Here is a 16,684-nt window from a genome sequence, read left to right as displayed (position 1 = left end):
ATTCTTTTAATTTCATAACACTTTTTGACTTTTTAACAATTTTTTATTTTATTTTATTTTATTTTTATTTTTTTTATTATTTTTTGTTTTGTGACAGCAATCTTAAAGAACTAATTTTAGTAAAGGTCTAGGTCCTCTAGGATTAAGAAATCCAAATTTAAAAGCCTAAAATGAATAAATGAGAAGCACTAATAAGTGGGGCAATTTATCTCAACTTCAATACTTCATCCATATTTGGTACAATTTATTTTTTTTTAAATTCATTTCAACTAGACATTCTTTTAGTAAAATAATTTTGTAATTAATCATATAACTTATCTCTACTTTTTAAACACTCGTTCTTCAAAAAAAAAGTAATTCTTACAAAAATTATCCTCAAAAAATCTACATCAAATGGGCCACAGGCCACTCACAATAATTTCAAATTAAGAAAAAAAATAGAAAATTTGAATAATTTCAATTTATATATGACCAACGATGAGTTGGTATGCTCTTAATTATCAATGTGCTCTGTCTCGTACGTATGTGTCTATATATATGTATGCATATCAACGTCACAGATAGACTAATTAGGAAGAGTAAAAGGTGGATATGGTTACAAGATGATCTCAAAGCACATGCCAAAGTCCATTATTCAAATGGTGCGTACAAAATAGCTTAAATGTCGTCTCATGCTTATTTATTTTAAAATAAAATATTAATCTTGAAAGAATCTTATTATAAAACCTACTTCCCTATTTTATACATGTATCATATTTCACATTCTCTTTAATTTTTAGCTGCTCCTCTACACTAGACATCGTATCATATGGAAAAAAATATCAATCTCAAGAGTCTACCTCCTAACTACCTTTCCTCCTCCTCCTCCACCACCATCAGCACCACCACGCTCACCAAAATTTCATCCACCTTATCCGACGGTTCGACTCTTTCTCCTTCACACTACTCATTTACTAATGATAAAAAGGGTAGAAAGAACCTAAAAGAGTTCAATAATCCGATTAGTTATCGTGGTGTGAGAAAGCGGATTTGGGGGAAATGGGTGTCTGAAATTCGAGAGCCGAGGAAGAAATCAAGAATATGGCTCGGAACATATCGCACGGCGGAGATGGCGGCACTAGCTCACGACGTGGCGGCTTTAGCCATTAAAGGCTACTCAGCTCATCTCAATTTCCCTCATTTGGCTCATCAACTTCCACGCCCCACCACGACTTCACATAAAGACATCCAAGCTGCAGCCGCTAAAGCTGCAACCACCGTATGTCCTGAACAAATTAAAAGCGGAGAATTCGGAGCTGAAGCACATGAGCTGATGAGTCTAGCCAAGCCGCTCCCCAGTTCTCATTCTTCAACAAATGTAGAACCATCCAATTCTTGCTCAACACTTGATGATGACGACACATTTTTCGACCTCCCAGATCTTTGTTTAAACGAAACAGATCGTAATGTTGGATTTTCTTACTGTGCTTCTTCATGGAAGCTGGCTGGAGCGGCCGCCGAAATAGAATTCCTGTTTGAGGATCCATTTCCATGGGACTGCTACTGGATATAATTCACCCCGTTCAACGGCCACGGCACACTGAGTAATTGATAATAGAAAATGAAGTGCATCCCCCAACCCCAGGGTGAGGCAGTAAAAGTATAGAAATATAAATACGAAAGTTAAGAGTAAATATGTGAAGATGAATAAAAATTTAATGCAAGGTTTGTCGTTTGGACTTTGCTACATGAACATCAAACTTTACATGATAGGTTACATAATGTCACATGTCACTCTACTATTTGTCAATTTAAAATGCAGTCAATTTTTTTATCCAATCTTTTTCTTCCACATTATTTCATATAATTTCTTATTTATCATTTTTATGTACAAGTAGTATAATCCTTGTCATTTTGGAATTAGTTCAGTTTGCTACATTTAGATGTCCTTTAACTTGTTCATGGTTTGCTTAAATTGTTATGGTACATATCATTTTATACTTTCTATTTTCGGATTCCTCTCTCTCTTGGTACGTACATTTCTTGATGGGATGATATAAAATTCTTATTCAAAACAGAAATTTTCATTCATTTATATTCTACTAGCGACGAACCCACATGTTCCATCAATTTGTATAAAAATTTAATAAAAATTAATTTTTATCTAAATCAAATAGGGGCGTAATGCGTTATATATAACGATTTTCTTTTATATAAAATTAAAGGGGTACTTAATTTAAAAGGGGAAAAAAAGTCTATTCCAACCTAGAGAAATATAGCTCTTTCGAAAACTATACCCAATAAATATGCAAAAGCAAAAAATTATGCATATACTAAAATATTGAAAATTTGTAATTACACTGTTAGCATAAATAAGCAAAAGGAAAAGAATAAATATAAAAATACAATACTTGTAGATTTCTCATTATTATGAACTACCATTCTCAACAAAATAATGTTATGTAGCACCACTAGTGCTATAACACCAGCTGAGGCGACACTATGTAACAAGCTTAATGAAAGTTAGAATTAAGTGACTTAGTTGAGTTTACCTATTATTCGATGAAATTTAACGTCACATAGACTAGTATTATAATACTAGTGGTACTGCTACTCTCAAAAATTAATTCATCCCTTTGCCAAAAAAAAAAATCACGTTTATTCCCAAAAATTGAACTTTTATCTATATTTTTCTTAATCATTCTGTAATTTTTTCAATGGTTCACACATTCAACTTCACCAAAAATTTCTGAGAAAAAAAGAAACAATATGTCAATTGTGAATTTGATATAACCTTCTGTATTTCTTTTTCGGTAATGTAATCATTAAAAGTCTATGTAAGTAAGTTACAAAATTTCGCTTTAGCCAATTATCCAATAATTGGAAATAATTGGAATAAGCAAAGTGGATTCCTTGTTGGTTGTCAAATTCCAACAAAAACCACATAATTGAAAGAAATGAAATGTCCGAATTTGAGATTTGGTATCGCTCTCACAACCCACAACGAAACAGTGATTTACCCCTAGATGTCCAATCAACTGCTGCGCCTCAACGCATTTTGGGAAGAACCAACTAGCTTTGGGTCCAATTAGCATTTTACCTGTAACTAGTCCGCTGCTTTTTCAATATCAGTCAATTCAGCTTGCAATTTGAACTGAGGACAGGTTTTTGGGGTTAGCTCACAGTTTTGAATCTAAGGCAGATGAAGTGATGAAATCAGCTTTTAAATTTTAACTTTAAAAAAAAAATGAAGAGAGAAGAAGATGGATGATACATTAGCGGTCAACGGCAATCGTTGACCGCTAAATAAGGCGCCAAGCTTGGCATTTCCGTCGCACATCGCGTCAAGGCATCACCTAGGCTCACCTTCTAGAACACTGTATATATATTGCTAGTCTAAATTGCATATTTTTTGCAAAATTCTTCCTCAATCCTTTACATCACCTAGCCAGACTTTGAAGATGCATAACACAGAAGTAACTAAAATAAGGTAATATGTTAATTTTAACTGATTATGATTTTTGAATTATAGATGAATATTGTTTTTATGATTACAGTATCCAATTTGTAATTTTTTTTTTAAAGTATAACTGATAGTATATTACTTCTGAATTGAGGAAAATGATGAAGATTATTATAGACTTGTGTTAGTGATTAGATTTTAGTTAACCGAATATATAGTTTTGGAAATTTTGTCGACATTTTTGTTGGATTCTGCTGATGGTGATGTTTATGAGAGCTAATAACTTATATATATATATATATATATATATATATTGGTTCTAATGATGAAAATGTAGTAGTTTTATATTGAAGGGATTAATATATAACTTCTTAGTTAAATGAAATATAGGCACTAGATTTCACACATGGCCCACCTACAAAGGAAAAACATATAGGCATTTCACGTAATACACGCATTAGTGGGACCAACCTCAATAAAAATTTCACATGGGGCCCACCCCCATATGTCTTCCCTATAAAACCTTTGTGAGAAAATGTCTTATACATTGGGCATTTCCTTGTACAATTTATGGTCACAAGAGACAGTAGACAAAATTTGTTCAATCCTATTCCTAACTTTAATGATATTTCTGGCACTACCTCGACTATCGTCACACCACAAATCGCTTGGCAGCATTTGTACCCTTATCCTCGTAATTCGAGTAAGTAGTATTTAGAGCATCTTCAATGGAGTTGTGAGTTATCTCAAAAAGTTTCTCACATCATCCCAAAATGCTTGTATGGTAAGGAAAAAGGTTAAAGATGTCTGGTGAGAGTGTGCTAGACATCATCCATTTAATTATTATAATTTTCTACATTCTTGCTCTATATCATTTCTCTTGTACATGAAACCCACGATTAGTGCAATTCACAACCTCATTGAATATGCTCCTCTCCATCCTCCATTTTGTTTGTCACATGTACAACTATGGACTTCGTTGCATTGGAGATGCTTTCAGGAATATCGTACAAGAAATTTCCATTTTGTTGGTTCGAAAAAGGTCCTTGAAGAAGTCATCACGTGGATTTCTAACTATTAGTTGTAAAATAAAATTAAAAAAATTCTTATTTTCTTTCAAAATGATAGTGACGTGTCAAAATTTGATTGAAGAACATCACCGGCTGCGAAATGGAAGTTCAACTGATTAATAGTTAGAACAAAACTGCATAAATAAAATAATTTGTAAAATATCCTTTTATGAATACTTATACACCAAAATGTTTTACATATATATAATTTTACTAAAATAAAACATAATTTTAAAAAAATAATAATACGGGAACCGATAAACAAATAGACAAAAATAAATCTGAATCTTAAAGAAATGTTAAGCAAGTAAAAACTTTAGACCCACTATTTATTGATGAGGAAGTGGGCTTTCCATCACCATCTCCATGAAGTCTATCCCCAATCATTTAGCCACATTTCAATGCTTCATTGGGCAAAACTTCTTTGGGCATCATAATTTTAAATAAAGTGAAACTACACAAAACAAAAAGTATATGGGATCCACACACTTTGATTAACAAAGTTTAGCGCTAAGTGTAACAAAAGTGTGGAGGGCAACCTTCAAGTTTTACGAACCTAAGCGTAAAAAAGTGTTATCTATTTTTATTATTATTTTAAGTACTTAATCATTTTAAAAGTTATTTGATAATTAAAATAATATATACCAAATATCTAAAATTATAAAATACTATATCTACTTGATAATTCCTACAGTTAATCAATTGTGCAATTTTCAAATTTTCGAAATGCAAAAGTTAGATTATTTTTCATAATTTCAATTTTCAACTAGATAAGTTCTACACAACGGATTTATAGAAACTTTACACAAAGTTTCAAAATTTCCAATAAAACGATGAATCTCAAAATTATAATTAAATAATATAGATAGCACCATAACTTAAATTTTATCCAATCTTTATCGGATAAAGTCATTTCTATCTGTTATACAGATAAAGCCTTTTAAAAATTTGAAACTAAAGTCAAATAAAAGCCTTTTTTAAAAAAGAAAAATAAATAAATAATAAAAAGTTAATAAATTAAAGTTAAATGAAAGGTTTTTTTTTTTTGTGACTGAAAAAAATTGAAAAATTACCATGGCCGTGACTAGACACGATTAAGTGGTCAACCATTAACAAGACAAAGCGTTTCTCGAACCTCGTGCCTAGACGCTTTTTAGAAACACTAATTCTCAAATTATAATATTTGCCTAAAGTAGACAAAAAGGGTTTTGAGTGTGGTTCTATAGGTTTGAAACTAAGTTGATATTCCGTTCCGTTTAAGTTTTACTATGTTGAATTGGAGATAGAATTGGACAGAACTAAACAATTTGTGATTCTCTAGATTTTTGTCTGAAAAGAATTTTTTATTTAGTTTGGGACACTTGCAAAATGCCAAGATTCCAGACATATAACTGCTGTACATAGCAAGTCTAATTTCGCCCAAAGATTGTAGAATCCAGTGTCTTGTCCAGAGGTTGTCTTTTAATAGTGCAAGTGTTTACTTTTTCAAAACCACGAAATTTCCAGTAGAGTAACACTTCTGTGCTTGGCTTCGAATTGTGTTTTGTAATCGAAAACATGGTACCTTCTAATGGAGAAGGCTTAGATCCTCACTACTCGTCTGTTGTGGACGTGCTTTCTTCCACCATGGTCGAAAACTTCGAGCACTCAACTGGATAGAATAAGAAAGAGAGACGAGACCATGCAATCCAATCAACTGCACAACTCGTTATGGCTGAATTATTTTTAAGGTTAATTAACAAATTAATTTGTGAATAGACATCAGAAAATGAGACGAAAGCACTGGCCAACTAACTTAACACATCAATCCAAACAATGCCTTAAATATGCGGTACCAGCCTTGCTCAATACGCTATACTCACTGAACAAAATGCACATAGAATGAATTCAATGATCAAATCGAATATTTAGTATTCATGTAAAGAATCAATGTATATTTTACATTATTCTTTGTGAATCAATAAATTTTTAATTTCGATTAGGATTTTTAAATTTTGTTACTTAGATTTAATCATTTATTAGGATTAGTTGTTAACTAATCAATTTTTTTAATTATAAATAGGGATTGTATCCTCAATGATAAAAAAAAAAAAGTTTTTTCTAATTGAAATAGAATATTAATTATTGAAATCTTCACCAATTTTTAATCCAAATTAATATTCTGGCATAAGTCAATAATTTCTTGATCAAATTAAATACTCGATAATATTACAAAGAATCGACGATATTATTTGTGAATCAACATAAATATTGCTACCAGGATACATCACCTTCTCTTTCTTTGTCAATGGTGTTGGGCCAAAGAAAATGGTTTTCATATTCTTAAATAGTAGTTGGTTCATTGCTATCAAGATCCAACTGGTTAATAGCCTAGCACACAAAACAAGCGACATATCATTAGTACAAAACGGGGACCAGTTCTATTATTTGAATATCAACATTTAATACATGGTTTCATTTGCCCTGCCCTGCCCGGCCCGGCCCCAATTAAACTCTTCAAAATGAAAGTTTTTCCAAAATGTTATCTAGTACCACTGTAGTGCTGGAACCAAATGTGAATGAAGTCTTTCCCAAAATAGAGGGCAGTAAGAGCCTGTTTGGCAGGCTTCTACTTCTCATAAAAATAAAATATAAATTCTTCTTGAGAAAACAATCTTGAGCTAGCGTCATCTAAAAGCTATTAGAAAGCACTACCAAAAAATTATTCAAATAAGTCCAAAAGTAATTTCTTAGCATAAGCAACTTTTGACTTTTCAAATGTCTAAATGCAACCGTATGAATAAATCAAATCAAGAAGTTGGTGATTCAGTCTTGCTGCAAGAGGAACCACATCACACATTCAAGGACATAAGAGGAAAAAATATTACCTTAAGAGAAGACTAAAGACAACCAATCTAATTACTATCTCATGTAATGGGAATATATATATTAAGAATCCCAAGTTACATTTCAATCATCTATCACACTAAAAACAATCAAAAAACATTCATATGAAAATATTTCTGTACACAAAGGCATCTAAAACTGTGGCGCCAAAATCAATTAATGCTCCTTAGGTCTGGAAATGTCCTCCCTCACACGAAGGCCAGAAATCTTAACTTCTATGGGGCTTAGGGTCGAATTTTTTATTAATGAAATGGTCCCCCAAAACTTCATGCCTAACACTGAGAAGTAACAAGTTAAAAGTATCTAAACACTTGAGCAGTAAATATAGACACCATAGAAAACATGAAGAGAAATGTCAAACCAATGATCTAAACCGAAGCCTTGTAATCCCAAGCTGATTTGCAATGATAGAAAAGGAGCTTATAGAAATTCCTGCTATGTCTCAGCATATCTAAGTACTTAAATACATGTGAACATTATCCACTAGGGCAGCTACCTGAGTTGAAACGCATCTGAGGCAGTGCAGTATCACTGCCAGGCTCCAATGCCCCGTTAGATGTATACAGGTTTGACGTCGTTAGGCCCAAAACTTGCTGAACATACTGGGCACTTACGGTGACGCGTTTCAAGAATTCCTTTTACACAAGGATTGCAAAACAGATGGAAGCACTTTGTGATAACCACCTGAAAATAACATTAATAAGCTCAAGAATATAGCATGCGAGTACACCGATATATACAGAATTTAAGCTTTTAAAAAGATATGGAAAAAACATTATGAGCATGATTACCCAGTGGCCTACCAACCCAAAACACCAAATGACCTGAACAACCTAGTTACTCAACAAAAGATGGGGGGAACATGTAATTTGAATCTTGGACCCACTCGCAACTTAAAATAATGTTGCATATGCTACTTTCTTCCACGACTCAAAATGTGGTTGATAATGGAAGATATAATGAAGAGAATTGAAGCCATACCTCTTTTCTCTTATCAAGGCAAACACTGCACTTAAGTATTTCCTTGTATTCCCCGAGTTCCTGCTTAAGCTTTTCAGCTTCAGATGAACCGTCAGCAAGTGACTTCAATTGTTCAGCTTTCCTTTTCAAAGTTTCTAGATCTTCTTCTACTCTCTTTCTCTCAAACCTAGTAAGGATAAAAAGTTATTACGAAACATAAAAACAAACCAAGTCAAAGAAATAAAAAGCACCTCCATAAAACAGGAAAAGTGCAATAGAGACTTCAACCAAGTTTCTTTCTCTAGTTTTATGTAAAACTGAAAAGCACGATAGAGAAATTCCAGCCACCTCTCTTTCTCTAGGAATATCTGCATCTCAGCAAGATCCACTCGACCCATGTCAACCTTGTCTTGTGCTTCTTCAAGAGTGTCAATCAATTGCTGCAAGGACTTTCTCACATCTAACCATCTCTTTTGGGTATTTTCTGAAGTAGCTATCTTTTGGACCCTATCTTCTTTGAGTCTCTGAATTTGATCCAAGCACACTTTCAACTGTGAAGAAATATTACAATAATAAGCTCTAAATATAAATAATGATGATTCTGATTCGACTAGACAGTGTTAGAAAGTTTATATACAACTGAGCAACTCATATTACCTGATCTTCAATTCTAGGGGCTTTAGTGTCATAAAAATCAACAGATGTCTTGGTTTGTTGTATGGCTCTCTCCAGGGAACGCTTTTCCATAAGTAGATCATCTCCCATCTGCCTTGATTGCACCCCCTCAGAAACAAGCTGCAACAGAAGTAAAACTGAGTAGATGACAGTACAAAATTAAAATCAACTGAATGCAAAAATCCATTTTTGTTTCCTATTTCATGGGGTAAGATGTTGAGAGATAATCAAGCAAGGATTGTTGTAGTTCTTATAAGCAACAAATCAGACAGCAAGTCAGACAAAATTATAACAGGAATTCTTCTGTCACATGTTAACATTTATAAATACAGACGATGCTTTATTCGAAATGAGGATTCTAGTGAGGAAAACAAGTGCCAATACCATGTCAAAGTTTTCCATATTTGTGAGACAAATTAGCAAGGAAAAGCAACTTTGGGAAAATCTCAAACACTTCTATTGTTTTGAGGAGAACAAGTACCACGTAAAAGATCAGGAGAAGTGCGAAATCACAACAAAATAACATAGCCCACTTAAATTTCTCTATGTTCTTATTGCATTTCAAATTTGTCTTCTCCTTTTTAAAACCAACCAAATGAAAGCCACTTGGAAAATCATTTTCCTTCCTGTTATACTTGGACAACTAAACAAGCCTGGAATTTCAACTATTTTGGATTCTGTTTTCCTTTTCCTTGCAATTTCTTTACCCTGCTATCTTCAAAATTCAAATAGGTAATCGATTAGTTTTGGTAAGAATGTCATTACAAAATTGACATCTTGAGAGAGGCCATTGGAGAAGGAAGGCCTGCCAGGCCATAATTCTTCAGAAAAGGCCTGAGACATTGGCAGGAAATGAATAAAGGAAGCTTAAAGAGCTTTCTCCTCAGAGCTTTGCAGGCACTATAGTGCCCAGGAAGTTAAAAACATTATACAAGGACTCTAGTCCTGTTTCACTTAAAAGGGCCACCAGCCAGCCGAACGCTGAACAGCAATATATATTTGTTTGGGGGATCTTTCTCCAAATAAAGAAAGATGCAATTCTGTGTAGCTAGGTTTAAAATGCTGAACTGTATATGTTACCATAGTTTGTGACTGCCAGCAATGACGTTGCTCAAATTTCAGCCTAACCAAAAACAAATTAAAGAATTGTAGGAAATATCTGATATTGATCTCTAATATCAAGGTGCTGATTATGACCAGGTAACAATTTAAGGAGTATGAGATAATAAAGAAGTATATAAATCTCCAGGTAAAGAGAACAAGACTTCTCAATAATAACTGGAGGAGACAAAGCACTCTGTAAGCCATTGAATATTATCCAGTATCAACAGACATAAGAAATGACCTAAGGTAACAGCCAGGGGGCAGTGCAATCTAAAAACTGCTCTAAGTCGTTATTGTTGAATGTAGAAACTCTCAGCAGCTGAAACGAGTTTGAACAGCAAAAGCAAAACTATACATTTGAAACATATTCTAAAGAACAAGATCACAATAGTTTCACAGTAAAAATCATAGATCTTAGTTGCATCATAACCCCAGGTTATGTTTGCACAGACATGGACATGGCAACATGAATGGCGCTGACAGTCACATCACATGGTATGACAATTCTACATAAAAATAAAGGACATGAAACAGCTAAGACAGGCCAATGGAAAACATAGAAAACAATCTGTAACTGGACTATCTAGTATATTGCACATTCAGCTATTGAGACTGAACAATTACTGAGACCATCATGATAGGAAGCAGGTACTCAGTGAAGTATTCAATATTATGTCACGCACAAAATTAAGTGGACCTTCATCACAAGAGTTGAAAAGATTTTACATTAACTGTCAACCTAATGCAACCCTTCTCCATTACCTGGGCTTGGGACAGGCAATGAAAAATAACAGAGGCAGAGAAGTATAAAACTAAGTGAATCAAAATACATATTTCAGAAAAAGAGCAAAATTAACAAGTGAAGTCAAAGCACAATAAAATATTACAATATTAACAGGTGAAATCAATGCACAAAAAGATCTTACAATAAACCATGCAATAAACAAGTTTTCTACATTGCAACCCATGTCTAGCATAAGTCGTCCAAAATGTACGGCACGTGATATGTGTACCTGCACTTCCAAATATTTTACTATTTTACTAACTAATTATCTGGACAGGTTTTGACATACTGGAAACTTTAAGAGGTGCCTTCAAGGTCTATTGCCAATCCATTAATCAAATGGGAGAAACAGATGGAAAAACTTTCTATGAAAATTTATTTAAGATCAAACAAATTGATGTTGGAAATATTTCCATTTAGTTGAAACCTGGCTTATTACTTACCTTCATGTTATAGTCATCCCTTTCGCTGATTTCCTGCAAAAGTTTTTGGTTTTGAGTCTGCATATCATCATATGCCTGTCCAATGGTCTGTTGGAAAATAATGCCAACAATTTTAGGCCAGTTTCAGAAATTTAAATAAGGAGTCATCCATCTGAAAAAATTTGGTAGAATAGAAACCTCAATCTCAGAAAGATAGGCCTCAGTTTCCTCTTGTTTGGAGTTTAGGACATCAGAAAGCCCGGATTTTTCCCTGAAATACCCGTAGATGAAAAATCATTCAGAATGATCAGAAGGCAAAAGAAGCAACTTAGGCCTGCTAAAGTGAATACCGACAGACATTATATATAAGTTTTCAGTAATTATTCTTGTTCCTTTAACTTTCATATACGATTAATGCCAGAACAGAGGATATCTAGCTGTTAAGTCTCAGACACTAACCCACACTTGACACAGCTTCAACGTGTGTCAGACAGCCCATAACAGAAATCAGACATGATTTGGACACAAGCAATAGAAATGACCCAAAATTTTTAGTATACAGACGTAATTTTTGGGATCAAAGATGCGGGATCAAAGGAAATATACACAAGTGTAGAACTTAAGATGGTAAGCTACAAATTAATGCGCTGCACTTTTTGACAGGATCAGTTGACCAAAAGGTGCAAACGAAATAATCTTCCATATTGTCAACACATGATCACCAAGCCCCCCCACCCCACCCCATCCAATATTGCAACTCCCAGTTTCTCATCAAAATCAGCTCCTGATAACTTTACTCCCAAGTCTTAATCTCTCTATTTCAGTTCTCATCTTGTTTATTAAGGCCTTTTTCTTCTATCCTCTTTGCCTTGCATAATCCAATTGTATTAATGAAGTTTATGGTTGTTACTTCTTTTATGCTCCTTCAACTTAGGTCTACAGCCATGAACCATTTATGTCCATTCAAGATCTCATGTCACCCCATGTGTCCATGAAACACAGAAAGCAGGCATCAAAATAGGAACAAAAAGAGATCAAAATCTTATATACACGTGCATTAATACCAAAAATCAAATCTCAAATTAAAGCATGTGATATGAAATGGTAAAAACTATCCAGTTGAAGTTAAAAAATGAGTTATTTCCCAACGGTAACCAGTAATTAGAAGATATAAACTCTTGTGAAGCAGATAAATCATGTCAATTCTTTAGCAGAATTACACCATAGAAAATGCAACAATTATTCAAGCATTCATTACTCGTTGAAGAAAGACTTAGAGAAAAGGGAAGCAAATGGAAAAGCTGCAAAAGCAGCCAAAGATGGAAATGTGAAGGTGGCAACACAACCTTAAACCACGTCTCAACTGACAAGAAAGTATAGTAGGATACTAGACAAAAACCAGCATAATATGGAACAGACCTTCTAGAGGCCACTAACTTCTGTCTCAGATCAGCAATCTCAGCTTCTCTAGCGGCTAACCTTTGCTGGGCTTTTGCCTCAGCTTCAATGGCAGCTTTAACTCGCAACTCCAAATTGTGTTCATCAAGAGAAGTCTTCAGGCTCTGAACGTGTGCCCATGCCTTGATCTCAGAACTTCTGGCTTCACCAACTTCCCTACACTCAACATGTCAAGGTTAGAAAGCACTCAACTTCAAGATAGTTGATTCAGAAAAGTATCAGTTACAAAATAAAACACATCCTGAAAGATATAACTATCTATGAAGACAGGCGATAACATGAGCATTTCGTAGAGTGGCAAATTTACCATTTCACAAACTCTTTCTTCGAATATATTGAATAATACATGGATTCCACAGCCATATATATAAGTGGTGTAATCACAAAATTAAGCAGTTTCGCATTTCTTACCTCAAAAAGCCTTCATATTTTGATACAAGTGCAAAAGAGAATACGCTGATTTTTTCACATTCAAATCTTTTAATTCTTAATTAATGTATACAAGTTTTTTCGGAGGCGAGCGGATTTCAAATTGAGATAGGACAACCAAGTCAAGTTTCTAATCTTCCGATACATTACGGAAAGAACCAGAAGTCATTTGAATACAATCAGAACGAGAACTTTCTAATAAAATGCTAACCTTGAATCAGTCGATTCACGTCTATACATTTCCAAAAAAAGCTTCAAGTCTGAATCAGCTTCCTTTAAATCATGGAGCTACAGCAAGAAATCAAAATTACAAAACCTTTGAATTAATTCATCCTTATTTTAAAAATTCATCTGCAGAAATTTTGCTGTCCATGTCAAAAGGTAGACCTCCGCTACAGGGATATATGATAGCTATTACAATTATTTCAGTGTGAAAACAAAACCACAAATCATGAAAAGAGAATTTGGCAGATCATCTTACAGTATGCCTAGATAATGCATCAGAATGCTATATATATTGTCCACTTACATTACATGTAAATGGGTTAAAGTGGGTTTGGGCCATAAATGTTAGATAACCTACAAGAGATATAAGAATAACTTCTTTTTTGAGCCAAGAGCAGCAAGTACAAATCACATATAAGAGTAACATTCTTATTTGCACCTTAGGTCTCGAAAAACGATTGTTTGACAAGTAAACTTAAAATAACATGGGATTTGTCACCATACGCTTATGTAACAGAAAGCAAAAATCATACCACAGCTTGTAATTTCTGTTTTTCAGCATTTTGCTGAGCAGATCTGGAGGACGAAAAGTCGAATTCCTTAACCTATACATATTTAAGGAATGGTTTTAACCAGCATCACAAATAATTTTTATGAAAATGACTGCAAGTATAACAAATTCCACCTTGCCATCGAGAATGTCGGTAACAGATTGAACATCAGCGCACAAACAATGAATGTGAGAAGCAGTCTCCTTGTGTTGAAGCAACTGATTCTGCATGTTACCCATTTTCTCAGGAAATGAAGAAACTAAAGCTTTGAACTCCGCAATGATTTCTTTCCTACCTGAAGTTAATAAAATCAATATAGCCGTGTGACACTTAGACAGAGAAGCGACAAGGATGCCGTGAGATATGAGGGAATACCAGGATCTCTAGATGCTTCTTCCAGATTGGCTTCAATAACCCTTTTTTCTTCGATGCATTTTTTTATCTCTGTTTCCAGATTAGCTATTCTAGACTTGGCCACCATCGAAGATTGACATAAAACATCAGCCAATTCATTTTTCATGTGAATTTCTTTTTCCCGCCAAGCAAGCCTGTCTTTCTGAACCTGAATTAAGTTGATGAGTCAGCATAGAGAATAAATATTCTTCAAAAACCAAAAATGAAGTTAAAATTGAAACTACCAACCAGTAACAACCTGTAGTTTCTCATAAAGAGCTTGATATTGAACTACATCTGCTTTCGACTTTGCAAGTTGATCTTTAAGTAGGAGATATGGTCGAGAAGAACAAATTCCCTTCACATTCTTCAGATTGTTCTGTCAAACAAAAACCCAATTTGTGGACTAGTGAAAGGAGTACGAGAAAAAATGCAGTCAGAAAACACCATATAAGACGAACGACAATCTGAACACGAGAGAAAGCAATTAAAAGAATTAACCTGCAAATTTGATAACTGTCTCAATATCTTTATCCTATCTTCATGAAGATGTTTGAGTTCCTGTAGTCGAGAAGAGGATTGGTTCTGCAAAAGTGCACAAATTAGCTTAGACCATTTTACCTGAGGAAACACAATTGACATAAGCTAGAGGAAACAGAGTGCAGGTGAATACCAATAACTCCTTCAATGCCAACTCCATCTCTTGCAAATCATCTTGTTTGTCTCTGGTCTCATCAGTGATGACATGCTTGTTTTGTCGATTTAGGACAGGAAAAGATGCTCCTTTTGCCAGATCTATCTCCACTTTTATGATGGCCAAATTACGGTTGCTGTCTTCCAATTCTGAAATTGCATTCTCCAACTCTCCTATAGATGGACAACCAAAATATGGGGGACTAAAAAAATTTTTTTTTTGAAAGATTACCTTGACGTGACTAGACATGAATTAAGTGGTCAACTGTTAACAAGACAAAGAGTTTCTCGAACCTCATGCCTAGACGCTTTTTAGAAACACTAATTCTCAAATTATATTATTTGCCTAAAGTAGACAAACACGGTTTTGAGTGTGCTTGTATACGTTTGAAACTAAGTTGATATTCCGTTTAATTTTTACCATGTTGAATTGGAGATAGAATTAGACAGAACTAAACAATTTGTGATTCTCTAGATTTTTGTCTGAAAATAAATTTTTATTTAATTTGGGACGCTTGCAAAATGCCAAGATTCCGGACATATAACTGCTGTACATATCAAGTCTAATTTCGCCCAAAGATTGTAGAATCCAGTGTCTTGTCCAGAGGTTGTCTTTTAATAGTGCAAGTGTTTACTTTTCAAAACCACGAAATTTCCAGTAGAGTAACACTTCTGTGCTTGGCTTCGAATTGTGTTTTGTAATCGAAAACATGGTACCTTCTAATGGAGAAGGCTTAGATCCTCACTACTCGACTGTTGTGGTCGTGCTTTCTTCCACTATGGTCGAAAACTTCGAGGACTCAACTGGATAGAATAAGAAAGAGAGACGAGACCATGCAATCCAATCAACTGCACAACTCGTTATGGCTGAATTATTTTTAAGGTTAATTAACAAATTAATTTGTGAATAGACATCAGAAAATGAGACGAAAGCACTGGCCAACTAACTTAACACATCAATCCAAACAATGCCTTAAATATGCGGTACCAGCCTTGCTCAATACGCTATACTCACTGAACAAAATGCACATAGAATGAATTCAATGATCAAATCGAATATTTAGTATTCATGTAAAGAATCAATGTATATTTTACATTATTCTTTGTGAATCAATAAATTTTTAATTTCGATTAGGATTTTTAAATTTTGTTACTTAGATTTAATCATTTATTAGGATTAGTTGTTAACTAATCAATTTTTTTAATTATAAATAGGGATTGTATCCTCAATGATAAAAAAAAAAAAGTTTTTTCTAATTGAAATAGAATATTAATTATTGAAATCTTCACCAATTTTTAATCCAAATTAATATTCTGGCATAAGTCAATAATTTCTTGATCAAATTAAATACTCGATAATATTACAAAGAATCGACGATATTATTTGTGAATCAACATAAATATTGCTACCAGGATACATCACCTTCTCTTTCTTTGTCAATGGTGTTGGGCCAAAGAAAATGGTTTTCATATTCTTAAATAGTAGTTGGTTCATTGCTATCAAGATCCAACTGGTTAATAGCCTAGCACACAAAACAAGCGACATATCATTAGTACAAAACGGGGACCAGTTCTATTATTTGAATATCAAC

General features: G+C 33.9%; 2 protein-coding genes across 2 annotated transcripts; one reads left to right on the top strand and one right to left on the bottom strand.

Moving 5' to 3' along the window:
* Positions 1-737: 737 nt before the first annotated feature.
* LOC111411086 (ethylene-responsive transcription factor ERF039-like) lies at positions 738-1,803 on the top strand. The gene has a single exon (XM_023041655.1). The coding sequence runs from the start codon at positions 809-811 to the stop codon at positions 1,550-1,552; it is 744 nt and encodes a 247-aa protein (XP_022897423.1). The 5' UTR covers positions 738-808; the 3' UTR covers positions 1,553-1,803.
* A 5,604-nt stretch (positions 1,804-7,407) lies between these two features.
* Positions 7,408-15,342, bottom strand: LOC111411545 (E3 ubiquitin-protein ligase BRE1-like 1). Its single transcript, XM_023042065.1, has 14 exons — positions 15,073-15,342; positions 14,901-14,984; positions 14,659-14,778; positions 14,382-14,568; positions 14,141-14,301; positions 13,989-14,060; positions 13,442-13,518; positions 12,763-12,957; positions 11,542-11,614; positions 11,365-11,451; positions 9,016-9,153; positions 8,707-8,909; positions 8,380-8,545; positions 7,408-8,082 (listed from the first exon to the last, which is right to left on the bottom strand). Exons 1-14 carry the CDS (start codon positions 15,340-15,342, stop codon positions 7,951-7,953), a joined length of 1,965 nt encoding a protein of 654 aa, XP_022897833.1. The 3' UTR covers positions 7,408-7,950.
* Between the last annotated feature and the right edge of the window lie 1,342 nt (positions 15,343-16,684).

Source organism: Olea europaea, chromosome 15 (genome assembly GCF_002742605.1).
Source record: "Olea europaea var. sylvestris chromosome 15, O_europaea_v1, whole genome shotgun sequence".
NCBI lineage: Eukaryota > Viridiplantae > Streptophyta > Magnoliopsida > Lamiales > Oleaceae > Olea > Olea europaea.
Note: the sequence above shows the minus strand (reverse complement) of the source record. Positions and strands in the feature narration are given on the sequence as shown.